This window comes from Punica granatum, chromosome 3, assembly GCF_007655135.1.
Source record: "Punica granatum isolate Tunisia-2019 chromosome 3, ASM765513v2, whole genome shotgun sequence".
In the NCBI taxonomy this organism is placed as follows: domain Eukaryota; kingdom Viridiplantae; phylum Streptophyta; class Magnoliopsida; order Myrtales; family Lythraceae; genus Punica; species Punica granatum.
Genome location: NC_045129.1, coordinates 29,929,746 through 29,952,492, shown reverse-complemented (window position 1 = coordinate 29,952,492; position 22,747 = coordinate 29,929,746). Strand labels below are relative to the sequence as shown.

General features: G+C 40.0%; 2 protein-coding genes across 8 annotated transcripts; one reads left to right on the top strand and one right to left on the bottom strand.

Annotated features, from left to right (window-relative positions):
- The first annotated feature begins 3,200 nt into the window (after positions 1 to 3,200).
- On the top strand, positions 3,201 to 11,129 carry LOC116199631. 6 transcript variants are annotated; one of them, XM_031530075.1, is made up of 14 exons: positions 3,201 to 3,357; positions 4,125 to 4,229; positions 4,999 to 5,126; positions 5,207 to 5,360; positions 5,479 to 5,588; positions 5,929 to 6,012; positions 6,127 to 6,175; positions 6,286 to 6,377; positions 6,505 to 6,637; positions 7,468 to 7,556; positions 7,776 to 9,157; positions 9,482 to 9,592; positions 9,702 to 10,461; positions 10,814 to 11,129. In XM_031530075.1, exons 2-13 carry the CDS (start codon positions 4,137 to 4,139, stop codon positions 10,271 to 10,273), a joined length of 2,997 nt encoding a protein of 998 aa, XP_031385935.1. In that variant the 5' UTR covers positions 3,201 to 3,357; positions 4,125 to 4,136; the 3' UTR covers positions 10,274 to 10,461; positions 10,814 to 11,129. The 6 variants fall into 6 exon arrangements, with proteins under 6 accessions (XP_031385935.1, XP_031385934.1, XP_031385931.1 ...); XM_031530074.1 differs by having other exon boundaries at positions 5,204 to 5,360; XM_031530071.1 differs by having other exon boundaries at positions 5,204 to 5,360; positions 6,499 to 6,637.
- Positions 11,130 to 17,659: 6,530 nt separating this feature from the next.
- On the bottom strand, positions 17,660 to 22,460 carry LOC116201800 (ethylene-responsive transcription factor RAP2-7). Of its 2 annotated transcripts, XM_031533211.1 has the most exons (11): positions 22,187 to 22,460; positions 21,419 to 22,071; positions 20,881 to 20,906; positions 20,734 to 20,764; positions 20,552 to 20,639; positions 20,316 to 20,461; positions 20,008 to 20,052; positions 19,795 to 19,898; positions 19,533 to 19,663; positions 19,190 to 19,300; positions 17,660 to 18,251 (listed from the first exon to the last, which is right to left on the bottom strand). In XM_031533211.1, the coding sequence occupies exons 2-11, from the start codon at positions 21,910 to 21,912 to the stop codon at positions 17,940 to 17,942; spliced, it is 1,488 nt and encodes a 495-aa protein (XP_031389071.1). In that variant the 5' UTR covers positions 21,913 to 22,071; positions 22,187 to 22,460; the 3' UTR covers positions 17,660 to 17,939. The 2 variants fall into 2 exon arrangements, with proteins under 2 accessions (XP_031389071.1, XP_031389072.1); XM_031533212.1 differs by lacking the exon at positions 20,008 to 20,052 and having other exon boundaries at positions 21,419 to 22,460.
- Between the last annotated feature and the right edge of the window lie 287 nt (positions 22,461 to 22,747).

The window sequence follows — 22,747 nt, the reverse complement described above, 5'->3', positions numbered from 1 at the left end:
TAAATGCATATAAATCATTAAATATTTAAGGGTTAATTGCCTAAAAAATACAAACATTTCACATTTTATCAATTCTAACACGAACATTTTTCTTGACCTAAAAATGTATGAACTATCAATTTGATATCAATTTTAGTACGCCTTAACTTTTCCGTTAATTTAAGCAAGAATTTATGACTATACCCTTCCGATCGAGGTTGTCGACAACCTTATAGGGGCGGCGGTGGGTCCCGATGAGGTTTTTATTGCCCGAATTTGAAAAAACAAAAAGTGAAATCGAGAAAAGAATGAGGGGGTAGGTGGTGAAAGTTTCATCGGCGGCCACCGTCCCCCTAATTTGGGTCACCAAAGACCTTTACCTTGATCGGCAACCCTAATTGGGCGGGCGGTGGTTATCGTTGAGGCCCACAGATTGAAAAAACAAAAGTTGTGCTAACATTGATATTAAATTGATAGTTTGTGTATCTTCAGATCAAGAAAAATTTCGTGCTAGAATTAATAAAATATGAAAAATTTGTGTTTTTTTGGACAATTAACCCAATATTTAATTTTTTAAAATTTTTAATACGGGCACGGGCACATTCTTGATTTTAAAAAGTAATCTCAAATTGTTTAGAAAAAATATATATGTATAAAGTTATATCCCATAATAAATATGTTTAGAAAGGTAATTTTATATATAGTATAAGGTCATATAAGTAAATATCAAACAATTGTAATTTTATATATACAATTAAGATTAAATTAGTAAATACATATAAATCATTAAATATTTTAATAATATTTTAATTTTTAATACAAGAGCAATCTTTCTTAATTTAAAAAAAGTAATCTCAAAATTTGTTTAGAAAGAAGTACAAAAATAACATATCTATAAAAACTTTCAAACACAATTAGTAACTAAAAGAAAAATCTCCTAATATGCAATAAACATATTTAAATATTTAACATTTTTGAAAAAGTAAAAGGGTTTTTACCCCCATATATCCCATGGTTTCACATTTCTTTCAAATATATCATATGCTTTAAAAATGACCTAAAATATCCCATGGTTTATATTTTTTTCAAATCTATCCCGGCGTTATATTTTCCATTAATAAAACGTTAGTAGACTCCAAATCTATCCCATGATTTTAATTTTTTTTCTCAAATCGATTCCCGGTAAAAAGAGCCATAGTGGCAAGACCTTTAAATATTAACGGAGATATAATGGCATGATAGATTTGGAAAAAAAAAATGTAAACCATGAGATATTTTAGGTCATTTTAAAAGTATATGATAGATTTGAAAAAAATGTGAAACCATGGGATATGTGGGGTGATTTGCCCAAAAGTAAAAGATAAATCTATGTAAAAAATTTTAAAAGTAAGAATTTGTAAGAAGAAATTCTGATAATAGATGATTTGTATTTTCTTTTTAATTAAAAGAAAAATATACTAATATGCAATAAGCATGTTTAAATATTGAATATTTTTAGAAAAATAAAAGATAAGTCTTTTTAAAAATTTCTAAAAGTAAGATTTTGCAAGAAGAATTTATAACAATAGATGATTTGCATTTTCTTTTTTACAAAATAGTGGAAATAATCTATTATATTTTTAAAATTTTGATATTTAAGAAAATGTAATATATTTTCTAAGCAATATCATTTTCTTCATCCATATTTGGTATTATAATTATTTTAAACTATCCTTAATTTGTTATTGTATGCATTAAAATTTGAATATTTTCAATTTAAGAATATATATAACTTAATGAACATTTCAATTGTGATGTCAAAAATTTTAAAACCATCTAAAAATAACCACTCTAACCAATAATACGTGCATAGCACGGGTAAAAAAGCTAGTATACTATAAAACTACATTCTACAAACAAAATAATAAACACTGTAAATTGTGAGTGAAATTAAAAAATAAAAATCGTAATAACAAATATATAATGAAAATAATGAAAATGCAAAACATATAAATATATATTAATAGATAATAACATGTTTATATTGAACATATACTATGCAGGGATTAGGGTGTAAGAAAAACTATAATGAGTGGGTATGTGATGTGTAAAATGAGTTCTCATATCTTTTATTTATGTTACAAGTGAGGCCCATGAGCTTAGTTTAATGAAATAAAAATCCTAATATTTAATAAAGCGGCACGAGTAGTCTCTCCGGGTATTGAACCTCTAACCTCGTAGTTGTTAGGCGAGAGCATGCGCTATTATGCTACACCATCTTTTGATAATTTTCATATCTTCTAGTTATTGGATATATCGTACATTGAATTAAAAAAGAATGACATATATCAAGGAATTGTTTTCAATTATCAATAAAGCATTGTTTTTCAGAAAAAAATTTATTATATATTATCACATACAAATAACACAAACATTTATTAAAAATTCGATGATTATAACATTAAAAAAAATATAGTAAAAGATACATTTATTTGAAATTGAAAAGACAATTTACATGGAGCTGAGGTGAGGGTTCTAAAGTTTCGTTAAGTGGCATAATCACATTTCGTACCTCGGCTTTTATATATTTATTATTATTATATTGAAGGTGATTGATAAATTTTGTTAATAATGTCACTCGTGAGAATGGTGTTAGTTAATTAAATTAATTTTTTCAGCTAGAATTAATTAAGATAAATTAAATTAAATAAAACACCATAGTATCCAAAAGCTCATTCTCTAACTAATCTAGTTAGAACCAAATCGATTCATTACAGGATAAAACTCCATAGCATCGATTTCACCAGTCACGGTACTCGATCGAACCGAGACCTTGTCTGAGGGTCGGTCCACTAAGGATAACGTCGGTTGGTTCAAGCAGTTCGATATTATTTCCGTTAAACAATGCCTCCTCGATTTTGGTTCCGAGTGCTGTAAAACCCTGAAAATTCATGCCCTGAGGTTTACGCTTAATGGACCGAATTAGTTCTAATTGAATTAGTTGTCCCCAATACGATTTTCCAATATAATAAAAATTTTGCAGTTACGGAGAGTGACACCGTACCCGGCGCAACTCTCGTTTCTTTCGTACTGGCAGCTCTCCCAAATTCGACCAGGGCCGGGCATCACCGTCGAATTCCGATCAGACGGTCGAGCGCGAGCGTTCACGCGTCGCATCCTATAAGCCTGGGGTGGGCCAAATAAGCCAAAACACCCCTCTCTCCCTTCTTTCTTTAATAAAAGGGTCGGCTTTGTGATTTCTTCTTCTCCTTCTTTCTCTCTCTTGTCTTTGCCTTCTGCTGTCGCTCGCTCGTTCTCTCTCCATCGTGCGTTTCTCTCAATCTCATCCTCACAAGGAGCCCCGCTTTCTCTCTCCTCCTTTCCCCTCTCGATCATCCTGTAAGTCTCCCGTCCCCCTTAACCCCTTCATCTCAAACCCTAATCCATTGCAATACCCCCGAATTGACCTCCGAGATCCCTAATCTTCTCTTTTCCTTCCTTCCGTTTCGATTTTGTGAGGTTAGGATCGGGTTTCCTTTGCGATTCTTGTTGAATCTCTCGTGGCTGTGGAATTCCGATCGTGCCTGCTTTCCGATTTCCTGTTCTCGATTTTTTTAAAATTTTTTTCGGTTGCATGCGGCCGGAGCTGATTAGGTTGATGCGCAGAGTCCGCGTCTCCTGAGCTTTTCCGTACTCCTTTTGCGGATTGATTGATTGCCTCGATCTTCGATTTGATTTGATGAGTGGCGATGGTTTTTTATCTGTTCATGAAATTTTCGAAGCGTTTTTCGATCATCTTTTAATGTGTACTGGGAGTGGATGATGCACGGCGGATCGGTCAGTTAGGGATTTCGTATATTAAACAAATTGAGGATAAGATGAGGGTACAATCGTTGCTGCAGAAAATCTGAAGAGATTGTTGGACTTAATACTGTTTGTAGCTTGATCTGATTGAATGTTGAATTTTGCTTATCATCTTGCTTTTTTTCTTAGCCAGTGCTCTGTGTTTCTTATGGCAATTTTGAGTAGATACTAGGAATACGGGTACATGGTAGTTCACTGTGATGTATTACTTTAAATCAATGTATAATTGCTCTTTGGGTTTATCACTCATATCCAGTTCTACTGACTGAATAATGGCGTTTCTTTGTATTGTTGTCGAACAGTTCAGAGAAACCATGTGTGACGACGGTGAGAAGACCTGCCCTCTCTGCGCTGAGGAGATGGATTTGACTGATCAGCAGTTGAAGCCTTGCAAATGTGGTTATGAGGTTTGAAAATACCTCTGTCCCTTTCTCTATGTTGTGCATTGTTCTATTATTCCCTCTTTCCCTAATAGTCAAATATGTTCGGAACTTAAAGGGTTTTTTTTCCCCCAACAATGTACACCTCAGAGCTGTTGTACTTGATAATTCTTTACGTTAGTGATCTATGTTGTATATGTTTTCCACCCCACTTCTTCTGACATGTGCAAACAAAATATCACTTAGAACTAGGCCACTGTCGTTTTTCATTTTTGTGTGCCCTTATTACCCCCTTTGCAAGAGAAACTTTTGCATGTTCCTAGATAGGTGGCTACGGAAAAGTTGAGATAGCTGGATTTGACATATTTATTCGTTTTTTAACCTTCTATTAAAATGCTTTTGTGGGTTAAACTGCTCTCTAAATTTTTTGTGCTTTTTAATGTCGAGATGAGATGCTCACTTGCAGAGACAAATTTCGCTCATGAGCACATCTGTTACACTGTTGAAGTATTTTCTCTCTGATTTAATTGTGTAGTAGCTCTTTTATGATTCACATAAAAGCTTTGATAATTGACCTTGTCAGTCATGATGGAGCTGATTACGGCTAAAATATATTAGGTAGGAAAGTTATGTGAATGTACAAGAGGATGGGGTAGCAGTGGCTTGTTTCTTGTGTAATTGTTTTAGAGTCCAGCTTATAATTTTTACTCGTTGGTTGTTTGTTGATTATAGAATCATTTTTCTTTTGATGGTTTCTTCTGTTACCTAATCTTGGTAGAAATGTTCAATTTTTTAGATCTGTGTATGGTGCTGGCATCACATTATGGGGATGGCAGAGAAGGATGAGACAGAGGGGCGCTGTCCAGCATGCCGTACCCCTTATGACAAAGAGAAGATTGTAGGAACGGCTTCAAAATGCGAGAGGTGCGAATCATTTGGCATGAATATCTATAGTTCATCTTTTACCCCATGTCTTCTCTGAATATATATATTTTTCACAGCAGATTGGTGGCTGAAATTAACATGGAGAAAAAAATGAAATCACAAAAGCCGAAGCCGAAAGCATCAGAAGGGAGGAAGCAGCTTAGCAGTGTTCGGGTGATTCAACGGAATCTTGTATACGTTGTTGGATTGCCGCTTAATTTGGCGGATGAAGATGTGGGTACCATGTGCTTTTGCCTCACTCTGCCCTTGTTTTCTTGGAACAAGTCTCGTTACTATCAGACTTAGTATATATTAGTAATATCTGTACATATATATATGTGTCCTTGTGCAGATTCTCCAGCGTAAAGAATATTTTGGCCAGTATGGGAAGGTGCTTAAAGTGTCTATGTCTCGGACAGCTGCTGGTGTAATTCAACAATTCCCGAACAACACCTGCAGTGTGTAAGTCCATGAGTTTCATAACTTCCTACATCTTAATTTTGCATGGATCTACAGCGTACATTTGTTGGCACTTTTGGAAGTAGAGGCGAGTTATTAACTCGTTAGTCTGGCTCATAGTAGGTGCTTTTTGAGGACACTGTTTTTGTTTGATAGCCGCTTATTCGATTTTCATTCAGTTCATTTTTTCTGGTTGATGAACCTCAAGTTTTCTTGAGATGTTTTTCATGTTTAATCTGATGACATTTTTTGGTGCTTGTCACGCTTATTGTGTAATGTTCTTTTAGTTTACTCTCATAAAAGGTACTTAACCTTATGTTTCCTGCTATATTCTTGTCCACAGATATATTACTTACTCCAAAGAAGAGGAAGCTATTCGCTGTATTCAGTCTGTACATGGATATGCATTGGAGGGTAGGCTGTTAAGGTATTTCCCTTTTCTGTAAACTGAAAATCTACTTTCCCATTATTGCTTTTCAGATCGCATCTGTGTTGCATTTTGCATGTGTAACTGATGATACTTTATGTTGCTATGTTTCAGGGCTTGCTTTGGAACCACAAAGTACTGTCATGCATGGCTAAGAAATGTGGTATGCACTGAAATTGAAGCATTTTCTCGTTTTTTTGGTTTTTGAGTAGCTTTATTCAGGTTTTGGTTGGTCTACATTCTTTTTAATTTTCTAACTTATGGTTGAGCCAGCCCTGCAACAACCCAGACTGTTTATATTTGCATGAGGTTGGGTCTCAGGAGGATAGCTTCACCAAAGATGAAATAATATCTGCTTACACCAGGTGTGTTGATAGTTTTAGCTTGAGCTTTTTTTCTCGCAGTGTTAAAGAGGCAGGTTGATATCATCTGGCATCATGAAGTAGCTAACTAAACAGTCTTCACCCTTTTCTTTTCTTTATAAAGGAGTAGAGTTCAGCAAATTACTGCAAATGTGAATACTACGCAGAAGCGATCAGGCAATATATTGCCACCACCTCTTGATGATTACTGCAATGGGACCACTGCTTCTCCAGGGAAACCTATTTTAAAGAATGCTTTGAATGTAAGGTTTATATTCTCACCTGCAGTTTACTTCTAGTTTTTGATGTATATTCCTTGACGTGTGGAAATATAATTTATTTACCGTCTTTTGGTGAACTGGGAACAATTCTCAATTTTGCTTGGACTAAATATATCAGTAGCAGCCTGACCACGTCCTTTATGGTCATTCCCATTGTTGCTGCTGCGCAATGGACCCTTGCCACTGCTATCATTACCTTTGAGATTGGTCTGTCTTAGATTGTCCAGCTGAGAATTGAGACATAACGTTTGGGTTTGGGCAGCATGTCATCAGGACTCGCCCACTTTGATTCTTGCTTAGGTCTGGCCAGCCTTGAGCAGGCGAGACTGCAACCCACGTGGGTTGATCTGTATCTATTATGTTTAAATAAATTTTGGTTAGGCTGAACCTGGTGGCTCCGGCCCACTGGGTGATTAGAATCTGGCTGCTGTCAGTGGTGTGGGTGATGAGCATCATGGTCTGTTGAAGCAGCAGCTTTTCTGACAGCAACTGTCTGCTGTTGTAGGTTGTCTTCTGTTTCTGCAAAAGACTGTTTTTTAAAAGCTAGGACCATTGTCGGTTTTTCTAGAACATATATTGGCCTAGCTTATTCCATTTGAAATCTTTGCCATTGTCTTTTTGGCTTCTACCATCCAAATCAGGGAGTTACCCTGGGAATATGATGAATTCCTGAAATTATCATAGCTGCTATCCGTAATCTTAATGTTTGTTTATGCTTATTTTGTTGGTAGGCATGATATGTTATATCCCGTTTTAATTGAGGAAAAGGTTGATCAATTTGCAAGACTATTTTATTTTACTTTTTAATGCAGGGTGCAATGCAGGGTGCAGCAACTGTTAAAGGTTCTCCTCCTAATGGAAGCCATGGTAGATCCATGGTTCTTCCAGCTGCAGCCTCTTGGTATGTTTGAGGACAATTTCTTTCTGCATTTGGATCTTCTTCATCACTTTATGCCAGTTTTGATTGGGATTCTAACTTCATTATTGGTCGCATTCCATTATTTTTATCTGCGTCTCTAAGTCAAGTCAATCAACTAAGTGTTAGCTTACTGAAAATGTTGTTTTCCTGTGCCTCATTTCTACATTTTAAGTAAATAAATATAAATATTGTGAATTCCAGGGGAGCTCGTGCTTTGAGTTGCTCATCTCAAGTTGCCAGTTCTGAATGCTCTAATGGATCTTCTAAACACAAGGCTGATCCAGCTGGTGGGACTGCCAGTGAAGCTGCTGTGTCGCACACTGATGCTCCTAAAAGGCCTCCTATAAATGATGCAAGTCATAATGTTTTTTCTAAAAATAGAGTGGACTCTTCAAGTGCTTTGGCTTGGCAATCTGACCTGGATTCTGAGTTCTCTTCATTTGATAAATGTGGCGAGCAAGATGGATCTCTGGCTTCTACTACTAAAGGTAGCAGGCAAGCTTGTGTTTCTTCCAACAAGCACAGTAGCATAGGCAGTAATATGCCAATAAATGATGATGGTCCGATGGAACTTTCAAGTAGTCCTGTAGAAGCAGAAGGGAATAAGATTCAGAACTCGAGTTGTGATATGGCATCATTGAGAATCAATGGGAGTGTTCAGCACGAGCCATCAGGTGCGCTTATATCCAAGTCTTTGGTGTCTGATCCGCATTTTATTGGATCACCAGAGAACCAAGATTCGCACCAACAGCTTCGTGAAGAGCAATATAAGGAGTCTTTGGCTTCACCAGGGATTGGAAAAGCAGTTCCATCTAGAGATGAGTCAACTGGTACAGATAAGATGCCCAATATATACCCTCAAGTCGAAGATGATGTACTATCTTTTGATAGTCAAAGATTACAAGATCCAGAAGTTACTGGCCATAAGGTTTATTCGTCAAATTCGATATCTCCACTTCATCTATCGGAGAAGTTCGCCTCCAACTCGTTGCGACCTCGTGGTGTTTACAGTGATAGCCAGAGTAATGGTTTTGTCCATGCGTCAAGTGGTTCAGTAATACCAAGTGGGCATGCTGGAAACTCCCAGCTTAATTCTGCTGCTTTACAGATGAATGTTGAGCAGTCCTTTGTAAGAGCCACGCATAGTGGAGCATCGCAAAGTGATGCTACAGATTGTCAAAGGAATGGTGCTTCAGATGTTGGAGAGAGCAGCATAATCTCAAATATATTGTCTTTGGATTTCGACCCTTGGAATGACTCATTGCCGTCACCACATAATTTGGCAAAGTTGTTGGGTGAAACTGATAAGCAGCAAGGTTCCATCAATGCTGCAAATAATTGGAAAGTCCAAAGCAACACGCAGTCTAGGTTCTCTTTCGCTAGGCAGGAGGAATCAATTAGTCAGCCTTTTGATGTTGAGCTGCCTTTTGGTGTTTATGGAGAGCTTCCAAGAAACAGATCGATTGGTGAAGATAAGGAGTTTCATTTACATAAGCTCGGGATTGGTAATGACTTTCCTTCTAGAAGTTCGGCAGAAATTGGCAATTTTGCTGGCAGTCAATATGCTATTAACAAGACTTCTGGTGAGTCGATTTTATTTTCCAATGTCGCCAAGTTTTCTATCTAGAAAATGTTGGGTGAATTTGTATAATGCACTAAATTTTCCATAATTTCTGATGTATTCTCTAGTTGAGGTTGCAAAATAATTTGGTTATATTGGCGTAGGCTGGTCGCAAAGTGGATAACATTTCAGGATGTTGTGGTTAAAAGTTTTAAGGGGGAATTATTTGCCTAGTATCTACTGCACTGAATATGATCTTGCATGGACCCTAAAAGAGAGTATAGCTCAAGTACTCTTTTGGGTCTCAGCATTTTTGGCCTTACCTTAAACAAACTGTCTCATGCAGTTTCAAGATCTCAAATTTCAGCTCCACCTGGTTTCTCAGTGCCAAGCAAAGCACCCCCTCCTGGGTTTTCTAGTCATGAGAGAGTGGATCAGACTTCAGACATGTTGACTGGTATGCAGCATTAAAAATGTTGTGTGCCTATATATATATATAAAATAATTTTTTTCAGTAGATGGCAATACTTAGATGACTATTATTATGCTTTTTTTTTTCCTTGTAGGCAATCGTTTACTAGATGTGCCCCCATTTTTGAGGAATACAGAGCCTCAACCGAATGGTAATAGTATAGGCGGCTCTGCAGATATTGAGTTCATGGATCCTGCTATTTTGGCAGTCGGAAAAGGGAGACTTCAGGCTGGTGGCCCTGCCAGCCCTGGCTTTGATATTAGATCTTTCCCTCAACATTTACGAGCTTTCGAAAATGATTCTAGACTGGACTTGTTGACACAAAGGTCGGCATCTCCTCACCAGAGCTTGGGTTATGACATTGGGGCTGGTTATACTTCTCATGGGGACTCCTATGGTGTACCGTCCAGAATTTTGGACCAGTCACCTATGGGAAATTTAAATTACACACAGCTGTCATCCTTCCAACAAGGAAGGAACTCGGTCATGTCGAATGGCCACTGGAATGGGTGGAATGAGATGCAGGGTGGTGGAAATGGTATGGTGATGGCTGAGCTCCTTAGAAACGAGAGACTGGGGATCAACAAGTTGTTTAATGGCTACGAGGAGTCGAAGTTTCGGATGCCCAGCTCAGGGGACTTATATGGTAGAACATTTGGGATGTGATGTCATGTTGAGTTGGACAGTTGGACATTTTTCGGCCGCTGGCAGTGGTTTTGGCTTGAAAAAGAAGCAGCAATCCTTGTGTGATTCGTTGGCCCACTTGAGAAGGGGAAGGGAGAATAGGCTTTTGGAGGCCACTTCTTTGGACGCCCAGAACTCCTAAAAGATGTTGCTTTTCTGGGATCCTGCAGGTACATATAAGCTTTAACTTTCTAGTCATGATTCAGCTGGGAAAAGTCTAACTGTTTGATACTCATATGGCTTGGATTTGAATTCCTACTTGTTAATCTGTGAAATATGGGTTTGATTGATTCGCTGTTCGGAAGTTGCATCAACTTAGTTGTGTTGTGCTCCATACAACTTGATCACCATGACCATTCCAGCCCCTCTTTTAACAGATGCACAATATCACCATGAGGACTTTAATGCTTTAGTTGTAAACCTGTTATCGTGTTTGGCATTTCTCTTAGAGTATTAAATAGTCTTATTCCAGCTCTTTGGGTGGAAAGTTTTTGACGTCTTTGTCATCATTTTTGCTTACAGGTGATACGGTCGAGGGTGTTGCGCCCGTTCTCTTTTTCTAGGTAAAATGCGCTTGCTCTCAGCAGCACCTTCTGCCTAGTTTGGGTCTTACCGCCTCGTAGATAAGGTAGATAGATGCCAAATATTATGTGGGCTATAAGATGAAGAGTTCATGTGAGAAGTGAGCTCTGATATAATGGTGATGTGTACGTTTTGGCGCTCTCTGTGACTGGGACTATCTCCTGAAATATATGAAGCATATATCCTCGTTTTGGCTGATCTATGTAAAGGGTTGGATATATCTGCTGAACATAATATACGTATATGCTTTTTAAAAGTTCGAAAATGTTAATTTGTCACTCATAAGATGCCCGTTTCCTCCGTGTCTCCATCTGCGAGTCTGCTCTCCCGGTACCATATACATGTACGAGTACATGATCTATGGGAGTTACTCGAATTGGTTGTATGGGTTAAAATATAAGATAGATCTTGTACTTAATAGCAAAACCGTGGCCTGCCAGTATATTAGATAATCTCATAGTTAATTCATGAATGGAGTCCCATTCCCACCATCACACTGTTGAGAAGAGTGGGAATTAAGCAAAGCTTCTCTTTCTTCCCTTAGTTGGAAGCTTCCTTCTCTTCTCTCTCTTTCGCCCCTCTTCTGCTCAAAGCTTCAACAGAAAAGAGTTTTCTGAGCCTGCATCATTCAAACAATAAAGAGTTCTAATTTGCACATACTACAGGGAGCAACCGGCACAGGAAATCTATCAATGCAAGCACTTGTGAACCTCCAACTACCCATTTAACGGCAAAAACATCAATCCTCGAAGGTTCAAAAGAATGTCAGATACTTCAATTTAACACATAGCCAGACCAGAGATCCTAGCAACAAACAAGTCTCCACTGTATTTACTCCCCAACCATCCTCCTGTACTTAACCATAAGAACTCTTATTACCCTGTCCATCAACCCCACAGCACACAAACTAGCTGCTCAACAAGTGACCATCAATCCCTTGCAAAGTCTCTACCCCTCAATCCGGCACAAAGCCTTCCTACAACTACAGGACACCCCACCACCAACAATGGAAAACACTGACTTGGATGCTTCCCTAGCTGAAATCTTCAGCAAACAAATATCCATGAACCATAGTCAGGAAATCCTTGACCTCCAGTCAAACGAAACAGAAGCTCAGGAAGAAATCCCACTAACTCTCCTCATAAAACCATTCGGCTTCAAACCACTACCACTGAAAGCAGTCATTCCCAGACTCTTACAAGCATGGAATATCAAACAGGGAGTCACAATATCACCCAAAAAGTACACATGATATCCTAATCCGTCTTTTCAGAGACAAGAGGGACATGTTACACGTCGAGAGAGACTGAGCTTGGTCCATCCAGGGAGCACACATGATGATCACCAGCTGGGATAAGGGATTATCTTTGGAAGAAATTAAGTTTGAGACAATTACCTTATGGATACAGATTTGAGGCATTCCCCCTGAGCTACTCTCTAAGACGAACATCATCAGACTTGCAGAAAAGGCAGGAAAGGTCCTCGAGATCGACTAGAAGGATACTCTGTCCCTTCCAAAGTGGTATGTCACATCAAGAGCCCTGATCCAAGTTCCGGTCAGCAACCCGCTATGCCCTGGACGAAGAATCAACAGAAAGAAGGGGACTCCTACCTGGGTTTTCTTCAAGTATGAATACCTCAAGACCTTCTGCTATGACTGCGGCATCCTGGGATACGATCAATCTCATTGCACCTTAGAGACCCCAGCACCCTTGAACCTATATGGCTCGTGGTTCCGCTTCGACAACTAGACAGACATCCTCCTGCCGCAGGTCACCGAAACACCACCGCTGTTGCCGACGACCCTAACGGCTATCCACTACCCACAATCAGAACCTTCCTCCCCAAACTCCAGCAAGGGTATAAATTCCCAAAAATTAGGGCACACAAGCTACTCCCATCAACCCGATTCAAACCTGATTCAGCCGAGTGACAGTGACAATACACCATAATCAATGCTACTGAAGAATTCTACGGCGCAGACAAGACATCTCCTTACCATTGTAGACTAAAAGGGGAAAGAAGCTGACACAGAGGACAACTTCCTACGTCGGTCCCACGGAAGCTCAAGAAGAATTTCTATGGATGGAGTCTTCAAACAAACCTAGACCTTTTAGATTTGAGGAAGCTTGGACCCGAGACTATTCTAGTAAAGCCATTGTTAAAAATGCCCGAAATAAAGTAGTGCTAGGATCAAAGGCTGATCAGCTCTCCTCCAAAATCAAATTCGTCAAGAAAGACCTTAGGAAGTGGAACAAATAAGTTTTTGGATTTTGTGATGCCTAACATTGCAAGAATCATGAGGAAATTGGAAGAAATTCAAGGGAAAGACCTAACTCCCGAAACCAAAGACGAAGAGGAAAAACTAATTGCAGAGCTGGAAGAAAATCTAGTGAGGAAAGGTATTATATGGCGCCGGAAATCGCGGGAGTTATAGCTAAAAGACGGAGACAGAAATTCAAAATTCTTCTACCTTTCAACTGTCATCCGACGAAGATCAAACCACATATCTACCATCAAGGATGACGACGGAGAATGGTGCCAAGATCAGGAAGGGGTAGGCAATTATTTTCTAAAGAACTTCCAAGACATCTTCAACACCTCCCAACTGGTGATACCAAATGGCATGGAAGACCTGATAAGCCAAACCATCACAGAAACCGAAAACAAGAGGCTAGTCCAAACTACAGAAGATAAGGAAATCTTGATGGCCTTAAATTCCATTCCAAACCTAAAAGCCCCAGGACCTGATGGAGTTCCCTTCCTGTTCTACAAACACTACGGAGAAACAGTTAAGCCTCTATTACTATCAGCAATAAGAAACTTCTTCATCTTGGGCCATACTCTCAAAGAGTGGAACATCACTTTTATTTGCCTCATTCCTTAATCCGAGGGAGCCTCTACCTTCAAAGACTTCAGACCCATCAGTTTGTGCAATGTTTGCAACAAGGTCATATCAAAAGTCATTTCAAATAGACTTAAACCACTTCTCAACAGGATCATCTCCCCGAACCAAACCTCTTTCATTGAGGGAAAATGGATAAATGAAAATAGGCTACTTGCTCAAGAAATCCTCTACACAATGAAAAAGACAAAAGTGTGTAGAGGATGGATGGGATGAAAATCGACTTCATGAAGACCTTTAACAAGCTAGAATGGAGCTTTATAGTTAAGATCCTTTTAAAACTCGAATTCCACTCAACTTTCATATCATGGATTTACCAATGCATCTCAACATCCACATTCTCTATTTTACTGAGCGGCTCGCCCCATGGTCATTTTTCACCATTCAGAGGTATTAGACAAGGAGATCCTATTTCACCTTACCTCTTTGTAATATCGATGGAAATACTGTATCGGCTCCTCTATAGGGTAAAATCCAATGGTGACATCAAGGGCATTCAAATAAGTAAGGGAGGTCCACAGATATCACATTTAATGTTTGCAGATGACCTACTCATTCTCTCGAAAGCAACAGAAGCAAATATTAGGAATGTCAAGAGCATACTCGACAAATTCTACTCCTGGTCAGGCAAAGAAGTCAACTGCTCCAAATCAGGCCTCTTCTTCTCCAGGAATACCCCGACGGACACAAGAAGAAATGCAAAATCATCCTTGGCATGAGGAAATTAAAGGAGGATGCCATATTTGGGGAACTCGCCGTTCGTCAAAAGGAAAAGAAAGGAATCCTTCCAATTCCTCATCGATAAGATTAAACGCAAGCTTGCCTCTTGGAAGGCAAAGACAATTTCTTAGGCGGGAAGAGCCATTCTGATCAACAATACCCCCATATACACCATATCACTGTTTCGGCTACCTAAATCCACATTAAACACCATAGACAAAGTGAAAAAAAGATTCTGGTGGGGCACAACAAACGATGAAGGAAGCTACTACGCCCCCAAGGATCGGGATACTATCTGCCAGCCAAAATCAGAAGGAGGCCTTGGTTTCCGAAGGGCTGAAGACTCGAACAAGGCAATGCTTTCCAAAACAGCTTGGTCTCTAACAAGAACAAACAATAGCCTAGCTGGTAGAGCTATTAGGGTGAAGTACAGTAGCTTTCTCAATTCATCCAACCACTCCTCTTCATCGCCAATTTGGAAAGGACTTCAACAGTACAAGGACACTATACAAGTAAGTACATGCTTCACTATAGGAAATGGCTCATCCATCTCAGTTTGGCTCAACCCACGGATCACAGGTACGTAAGATCGCAAGCTGTCCCCTAATTTAAATATAGCCCCTAACTCGGAGCTAAAGGTATGCGATCTAATGCTTCTCAACCCCAAGAGATGGAACGCCCCATTACTCACAAACCTCTTCGAGCAAAGCACAGTGGAGAAAATTCTCATAATCCACATACCCCAGGAGGACTATGAAGATGCAGCACAATGGACACCAAACACATCAGGGAAACACTCAGTCAAATTCTTTTATCTTATAGATCAGCAGAATAGATTCCAAAGCAATAATAGAATTGCATGGAAAGCAATTTGGAAGCTGAAAATCCATGAACGTTTCAAACTCCATCTCTGGAGAATTGCTAGTGAATGCCTCTTCTAGTTTAGTGAAGAGAACACCCCGTGTCCTCTCTGCCAAACCAATTCTGATAAACCCGATCATCTCTACAGAGGTTGTATCTTTTAACGTGTTGCTTGAAGGGAATCACCCTAGGACTTACAGTCAAGTGTTATCCCATATACATCCATCGAGGATTTGATAAACTTCATTGCCTGCCCGCCTAGGACATTGAATACAAACGCCTCTAATAAAATCGGTTTTTCCTTTTATGTTGCTATTATCTTATATCAATTGTGGAACTCACGAAATGATGTTTTGCATATAGGAAAACCAGGAGACCTCTACAGAACCATCAAGAGAATCAAAGATTGCTTCATGGAGCACAACAGAAGAGGACACAACTCAGAAAAGCAAGAAGGGAGCTCATCTATACCATCCCTGCAACTTGAATCTGCACAAGAACTAACAGGACTTGACTGGAGCATTATCAACACGGATGCAGCTTAGAGCACCAGTAGATCATGTCTCTCAGGGGTCCTACATCATCCACATAGTCCTCCAACCATTTCATGGTTCCAATCCTCTCAAGATGACACATCAATCCAAGCAGAGGCTCGAGCAGCACTCCTAGCACTCTCAATTGCGGCAGGAAAGGAAGAGCCAAAGATCTGGTTACGTTGTGATGTTCTGATACTAGTCGATGTCATTTTGCACCCATACAACTCTTCGTGGGAAATTAGGAGCATAGTTTCGGATATTATCTATACTCTTAATAGTTTTTCAGACTGGATATGTTCCTAGATTCCAAGGTCGGATAACACCCTCGCCCATGACTTAGGCCAATTTGGCTCAAAGTCAACTTTTACCTCTTTATGTATGTTCCAAGGATATCCAAACCTAAATTCAGATGTTGTATCTTCCAATTATTATTAATATTATGCTTTATTCATAAAAAAAAAAGCCTCAAAGCCGCAATGGCTCGTTTATGTAATATATACAGGATGGGTTTACTTTATTTTTGGAAATGTAACTGGATGGGTTTATCAGTCCGAGCTTTACAGAAAAGGGGACCATGGTGTATCGAATAACATGAACGAATGCTAAAAGTTCGAAGTGAAGCTGCCGTGACACCTATTGATCGGAAGTAGGATATTCGTTGGCAGGGTTTGGGACGGTTGGATATTTCCTAAATTTAGACCTTTTAGAATGGGTTCACATTTAGGCCCTTTCCAAACCTGTTAATAAATTGTTTAAAAAAAAATAAAAACCCTTCCCACTAAATTAACGGGTTTTCGTCGAAAACTCTTCTTTACCATTAATGCATTCATATGCATTATAGAAGAATATAAACAAAAGGGTAATGGTGTGATAAGGTGATAGCTCGAGAAAATCAGTGCTTGACTGGTGATGAGAGGCCATAATAGAAGGGTAACGGTTAGGGTGACGCATGAGTGCGGCAAGGACAAAGAAGGCAGAGGGAATAGAAAGAGGTAGAGAGGGCTGAGGAAGCAGCGGCGAGGACAAAGAAAACAGAGGGAATAGAAAGAGGTGGAGAGGGCTGAGGAAGCAACAATAAGGGTCATGATTTATACATGAACTCTTAATTGAAGGGTATTTTCTAAAATTAACAAATGGATGAGGGTATTCTAGTAATTTCTAGTATAACGGGTTTGGGATGGGTTTTGATGTCAAATACAAGATCCTTCCCAAACCTTATAGGATTTTGACGAAAAATTTCTATACCCTTCTCATGACCCAACGGAGAAAACCCTTTTATTACTTATTAGGGTCCAAATAGGGTCAACCCGTTTACAGAAACTCATGAACGTCCCTAATCGGAAGGTGGGTTTTGACGATTTTGGTTCTAATCTTTGGCCTTTGCGAGTTTTCTATAGCGTATAGCCAGAGATGCGGACAAGATATATGATAAAGACTGTTGGGTCTGGAAGGCTCAATGTTTGATCGTGTGCCCTGGTAAGATTCCTGTCAGCCTGGGCCGACGGTTCAATCATTTAGCCCTGTATAGTGTTGGGCCTAGGGATGGTGCCACAATCCGTTCTACTGACATGTTGAACTACTTCACAATACTACAAGAAGCCACGCACGAAAGTTATCTGACATCTGATATTCGGACAACAGTATCCCCAACTCCTTTGCGGGCTCCATGGCAAGAAGTGAGCCTAAAACTTGGCCCCCCACTCTAGTGGGGACTAGTGGGGCATTCCCGAGTCGAAATTTCGTCACAGATTAGATCATTCGACAGGCAGAAAATCAATAGGCAAATGCATTAGCAAATTTACTTGTGATACTCTCAAATTACAAACAGAGCAATCCATTTGAACAGTAGTTTAAAATAATAATAAAAAAAAAAAGAGTCAGGAAGAAAGTTTTTAACTTTTCTCAGTATGAAGTAAAACCTCTGTGAATTACTTTACTACACAAAAGAATCTGCAGACCCACTCCCAATAAAATCTTCTCCTTTTTTCCTGCATTTACCCAAACTGTACCACTTAAAAGTATCAGAGAGAAAAAGGCAAGAATCTCATGGAGGAGGCTGCTTCGCCTGAGGGTGGTGATGATAAAAGGGGTTGGAGGAGGGAGCTGACCCGGAAGGCGAATAAGAAGAAGAGAAACACAGGTTATGGGGTGTTGGGTTGGATGATAGTGATAGTGGTGGTGGGAGAAGGGCGGTCGCGCGAGGAGTGACAGAAAATGAGAATCCTGATGATGCTGCAGCAGAGACTTGGAGCAATGGCCTTGTTGGGGCAGCGCAAACTGAGCCATTCACTTGCCAGGCCCAGTCGTGGAGTCCTACCGAGGGATTTTGTTCAATTCTTTGACCTTTAGCTCTATCCTGCAAGAAAGACAAAAGGTTGGAGAAACACTCCTGGCTTTAGATGACACACAACGACAATTGTCAATATCTCCAGTATGAAATGAACTCCAGCAGGTCTTGGGAAAAGTATCGGAAAAGTCGTTTATTTTGTTCAAGACTGTGTTTTAAGCAATGGGTCAATGTATGCATATACAGTAAGAAACTCACAGTGAACAAGAAAGCCGTGATGACAGCTGAAGAGAATATAGGATTGAGCCAACTCAAAAAATATTCCACAATAATTGGCGATTCCATATCTTTCAACCTACGCAAGTGCTCTACTACCACCTTCTTCATACAGTTCAAATTGATGACCGATGGAATGCAATTTAATTTCACTTTTGATGCCCAAGTATCATCTGAGAAATTAAATGCAGATCAAATCTGCACTGCAAAGGTTAAAAGTAGTGACCTCTCGATTTAATTTTCAACTCATCTTTTTTCCTTTTGGCCTATATTCTATTTAACTATTCAGACTATCAGGGGTACAACGAAACTAGCAATACTCAGGAATTTAGCTCATCGGTTGTCTTTGGCCTATCTTAGAATTAACTATTTGAACTATCAGTACAACCAAACCAACCTAAACTGTGACATTCCAGCAACAGCCTTAAAAGTTCATTCGTGGATCACGCTATGAGTATCTTGGTAAAATTTCTCATGGAAGCAATCAGGAATTGAGCTCGTTCAATCAGGCTGAATGATAATAAGAGACAGAAAGATCGCTTAGACAATTTAGTCAAAGGTCTCAAGATCTAAGACGATGCAATCAATTGATTGATCCAAGAAAGCAAAGGGGTCACCAGTATCATTTCCTTGAAGGTATTTCGAGTAGCGATCTCAAAATCATTTTGACGAAAAAAGGAGGCTAAGTGGTACTCAATTGGACATCTACATGTTTGAATTGGTGCATTTACCTCAGCTGGAAAGAAACTGGCACAACCATTCCATGACGATGTGTGTCCTTGCATCATAACTAGCCCCTGAAAAGGTGGACCACCCAATGAGGCAGCGGCAGCGTTCTCCATCTGCATAAGTCAGAAAATTAGAACAGAAGCCCCAATGCTTTATATTTCTACGCATCAACAAGGTATGCACATGTTGCCAAAGCATTTCCAAGACTACCAAGCTCAAGAGCTTCAATATATTCTATCTAAATGAAACACCTTGAAAGTGATACAAGTTTGAATATGACACTATTTATAGAACTGCTTCCACATAAATTTAAAAATGAAGACCAAGTGATTTTGACAGAATTACCCTAGAGTTTCTTCCATAGAGTGCGCTATAATGCTCAGCTTGGAATGATGCGCGGCCCTCAACTTTGTTCAAAGCATTACCAAAAGAAGGGGGTGAAATCCCAAGATTCAGGTCCAGGTTCGGGTCACCACCTACATTGGTAGACAAGAAAACTCATCCAGTCAGATTTTAGGGATAACATCTCATTTATTGAGTGTCAGAAAACCTAGTCAGATCAATTGAAAATTTATTCAATGATAACAAAATGGAAATCAGTTACTACCTTCACAAGAGGACCCAGGAACCATCTCTCCTTCATAAGAACTTGGCTCAAAGTTGGTAACTGCCTCTCTTCCATTACATCTTATAGCAGCCTTGTCATAAGCCCTGATATCCAGAAAATCAAAAGGAAATACGTGTTGGATGGGAACCATGATCACAACTGAATGGGCGCTAATCCATTATGAGGTAGGAGGTTATTCATGATCATTAGGACCTTGCAGCTTCTACTTCGCTGTCGAACAGCCCAAGATAAATATACCTGCAAGCAAGCATTGTAATCTTTACGATGAAAACAACTATCCAATCATTTCCTTTTTGATGTAGGTATCTTAGATATTGTTTATCTAAGAGTAAGGCGATTGGAAGTAAATCTGATTGGGATTTAACCAGAAACTGGTTTCAGATGGCACCCCGTATATATATGCTCAACTCTCCAAGGGTCAAATTTGGGACTAAAAACTTAGCAGGATAAAAGAAAGATCTCAGACTACGAAAAGATTTAGTCAAAAACCGGTTGCTCACTTCTTGCCAAGGAATTGACCCATCCTAGCTTCCCAACGACCACACTTATGCAATGTCACCCCTCGATATTTAGAACTCCCTCTTGAAAAGCCAGTACTTTGACGACGGAGTATGTGCACAAATTCTTCTTTCGTCAGATTCTTCATCTGCCATTCAACAAATAGGAAAAAAGCTAAGCAAATCCAAAGCTGAAAGAATCAAGCCATTACTAGGTGAAAGTGAGTGTGACTGTTTACCTGTTTTAGATCCTCCTCATAGTCACTCAGATTGAAATTGATATCTGCCTCAACTCCCCTGAACTTAATAGCTGCTCGATCATAGGCTCTGAGTGCATGAATCGATAGGAGAAAGTTTACTGATTTGGACTAAGGCACTTTGAAAATACGAGGAGACTTTAGATACACTGTTTTCTTTTTACCTGGCTGCAGCATGCGCAGTATCAAATCCACCTAAACACAACAAAATTGTAGAATTCATTAAAGCATTTCAAAGTTCGGAAAGCATAAGGGTACAACAGGAACAGCGAAATTCAGAACTTAGTTCACTGGATGGACGGTGTGCTTACCCAAATATACTTGTTTTCCACAGTCCCTGCAGGAAAATCAAATTACAAATCCAATCAATTATGGCAAATTAAGCTGGGAATGTCAAATGGATTAAAATGAAAGTTCAAATGCAGTCAAATATGGCAGTTGCAGCATCTTTCAACAAAAACGGAAAGGATTCCAACAACCCATTGTGTGAGTATTGCACTGATTGTGGTGAATCAGCTGTCCTGAAAACCTTGATACCGTTAAGACAACACAGAAGATCCACTATTCAGGTAACAAACCAATCAGACTACACAAACTAAATCGAAGAAACTATATTCAACAAAAAAGATACCAGAAACCATCACTACCCCCCAAGAACAGAGAGAAACCGCAGCTATTCAATGGATCTACAGATAGTCAACGTTGACCGAACTCAACGGGATTCACTGCGCATCGGAAATTCAATGAAAGGAAAATTCAACGCTAAGACAACCGCTCGCGGACTCGGATGAAAATTTTGCCAACTCAAGTAATTCCAAAATTGACGAAAATAGCAAGTATTTTACTAACCAAATGTGCGATTCCCATCTCCCGGTCCTCCTGTAGAAAGTAACTCCTCTATACTGCGAGCTCCTTGACCGTGGACCTCGCCTGCTCTTCTTCGGCGGCTGTGACGGTTGCTGCATCACCCGCACCTCACTCTCTCTGTTAGTGTTGAAGTTACCGCCATCAAAGGAGAGACCGATCCACTTCTCCGTGGAAGAAGATTCAGCGACCACACCTCTAAGAGGGAAGAATTCCTTCGTCTTCGCAGCGTCGTTTCCTACTCCATGGACCTTAAGGATGCCGAAGCTGAGAGTGCACGCATCAGCACCGCCGCTGGTGGCACGCGTGGAGGAAGAGTCATCATCGCCGGCGTCAGCATTGACGACCGACGAGTTCGACGTTCCAGATTCGTCCATCTGAATCGCCGAACCTTCGGAGAGTCTCTCCAGGAGCACAGCGGAACTCTCTTCGTGAGCTGACTCCGCCACCGAAAGAACATTCAGATTGAGATCTAACATCGTGCGCTGATTCTTCTCAAAATTTTGAATATAACTTGCTCTCTCCACCGCGCACAATCTCTAGTTCCCTCGCCGGAAACCGTCGTAACAGCCGTCTGAGCAACGATCGTCGATTTCTCGCGCAACCAACCGATTGACGGAGAACGATCGGAGCGGAGACTACAATACGGAAGCAAAAGAGAAATCGGAGCTCAGATTGGACGCGAGCTGTACCAGAGAGCGATAACGGCACACAGAGAGTAGAAACAGAGAGCTGAGGAGGTGAAATTCTCACTAGACTGAGAGAAAGTGAGAGTGGAGCTTCAGTATCGAGCTGCCGCAACAGCTCTCCGGGACGGCCGGAGGAGGATTTCTACCTCACTCAAACGCCGTGGAGCTGAGAAGAAGAACAAGGACGGACGACGACGGCCCCCTCCGATGATCGCATTCCGCCGTCATTCGACGCCGCGATGATCGCCGCAGAGGAAACACCGCGGAGCCTCCGATTCCACAGCCATTACACAGAGAGAGAAAGGAGAGAGAGAGAGATGGGATGGGCGAAGAACAACATTCAGAGACCCCTCTATTTTAAGAGGGAATATATAAACGATTTTTCTCTCTCATGCGCAGCCACCGGTTTGGCCGGTCACCCTTGATATTTATCAATTTTTATTTTATAATATTTATTTAAAAAGTTTTATTTTGTTTTATTTTTATAAATTTTAAATAAAATAATCAATACCGGCTTTTCGTTTCGTACTAATAATGAGATGTAGCCTTTGCAGGGGTGGTCTCCTAGGCGTGAACAGGCCTCGTCCCGGCCATGGAGAATGCGTGGGTATCTTTACCGTACATT

What these genes read in the sequence shown, in the direction of transcription:
- LOC116199631 (XM_031530071.1), top strand. Translation starts at nt 4,137, where the DNA reads ATGTGTGACGACGGTGAGAAGACCTGCCCTCTCTGCGCTGAGGAGATG. An exon ending in TTAATTTGGCGGATGAAGAT is followed by an intron (nt 5,361 to 5,478) that starts GTGGGTACCATG and finishes GTCCTTGTGCAG; the next exon opens with ATTCTCCAGCGTAAAGAATA. An exon ending in TTTTAAAGAATGCTTTGAAT is followed by an intron (nt 6,638 to 7,467) that starts GTAAGGTTTATA and finishes TTTTTAATGCAG; the next exon opens with GGTGCAATGCAGGGTGCAGC.
- LOC116201800 (XM_031533211.1), bottom strand. Translation starts at nt 21,912, where the DNA reads ATGTTAGATCTCAATCTGAATGTTCTTTCGGTGGCGGAGTCAGCTCAC. An exon ending in AGCGAAGTAGAAGCTGCAAG is followed by an intron (nt 19,899 to 20,007) that starts GTCCTAATGATC and finishes TCTGGATATCAG; the next exon opens with GGCTTATGACAAGGCTGCTA. An exon ending in CCAGTTTCTTTCCAGCTGAG is followed by an intron (nt 18,252 to 19,189) that starts GTAAATGCACCA and finishes TCTTTCTTGCAG; the next exon opens with GATAGAGCTAAAGGTCAAAG.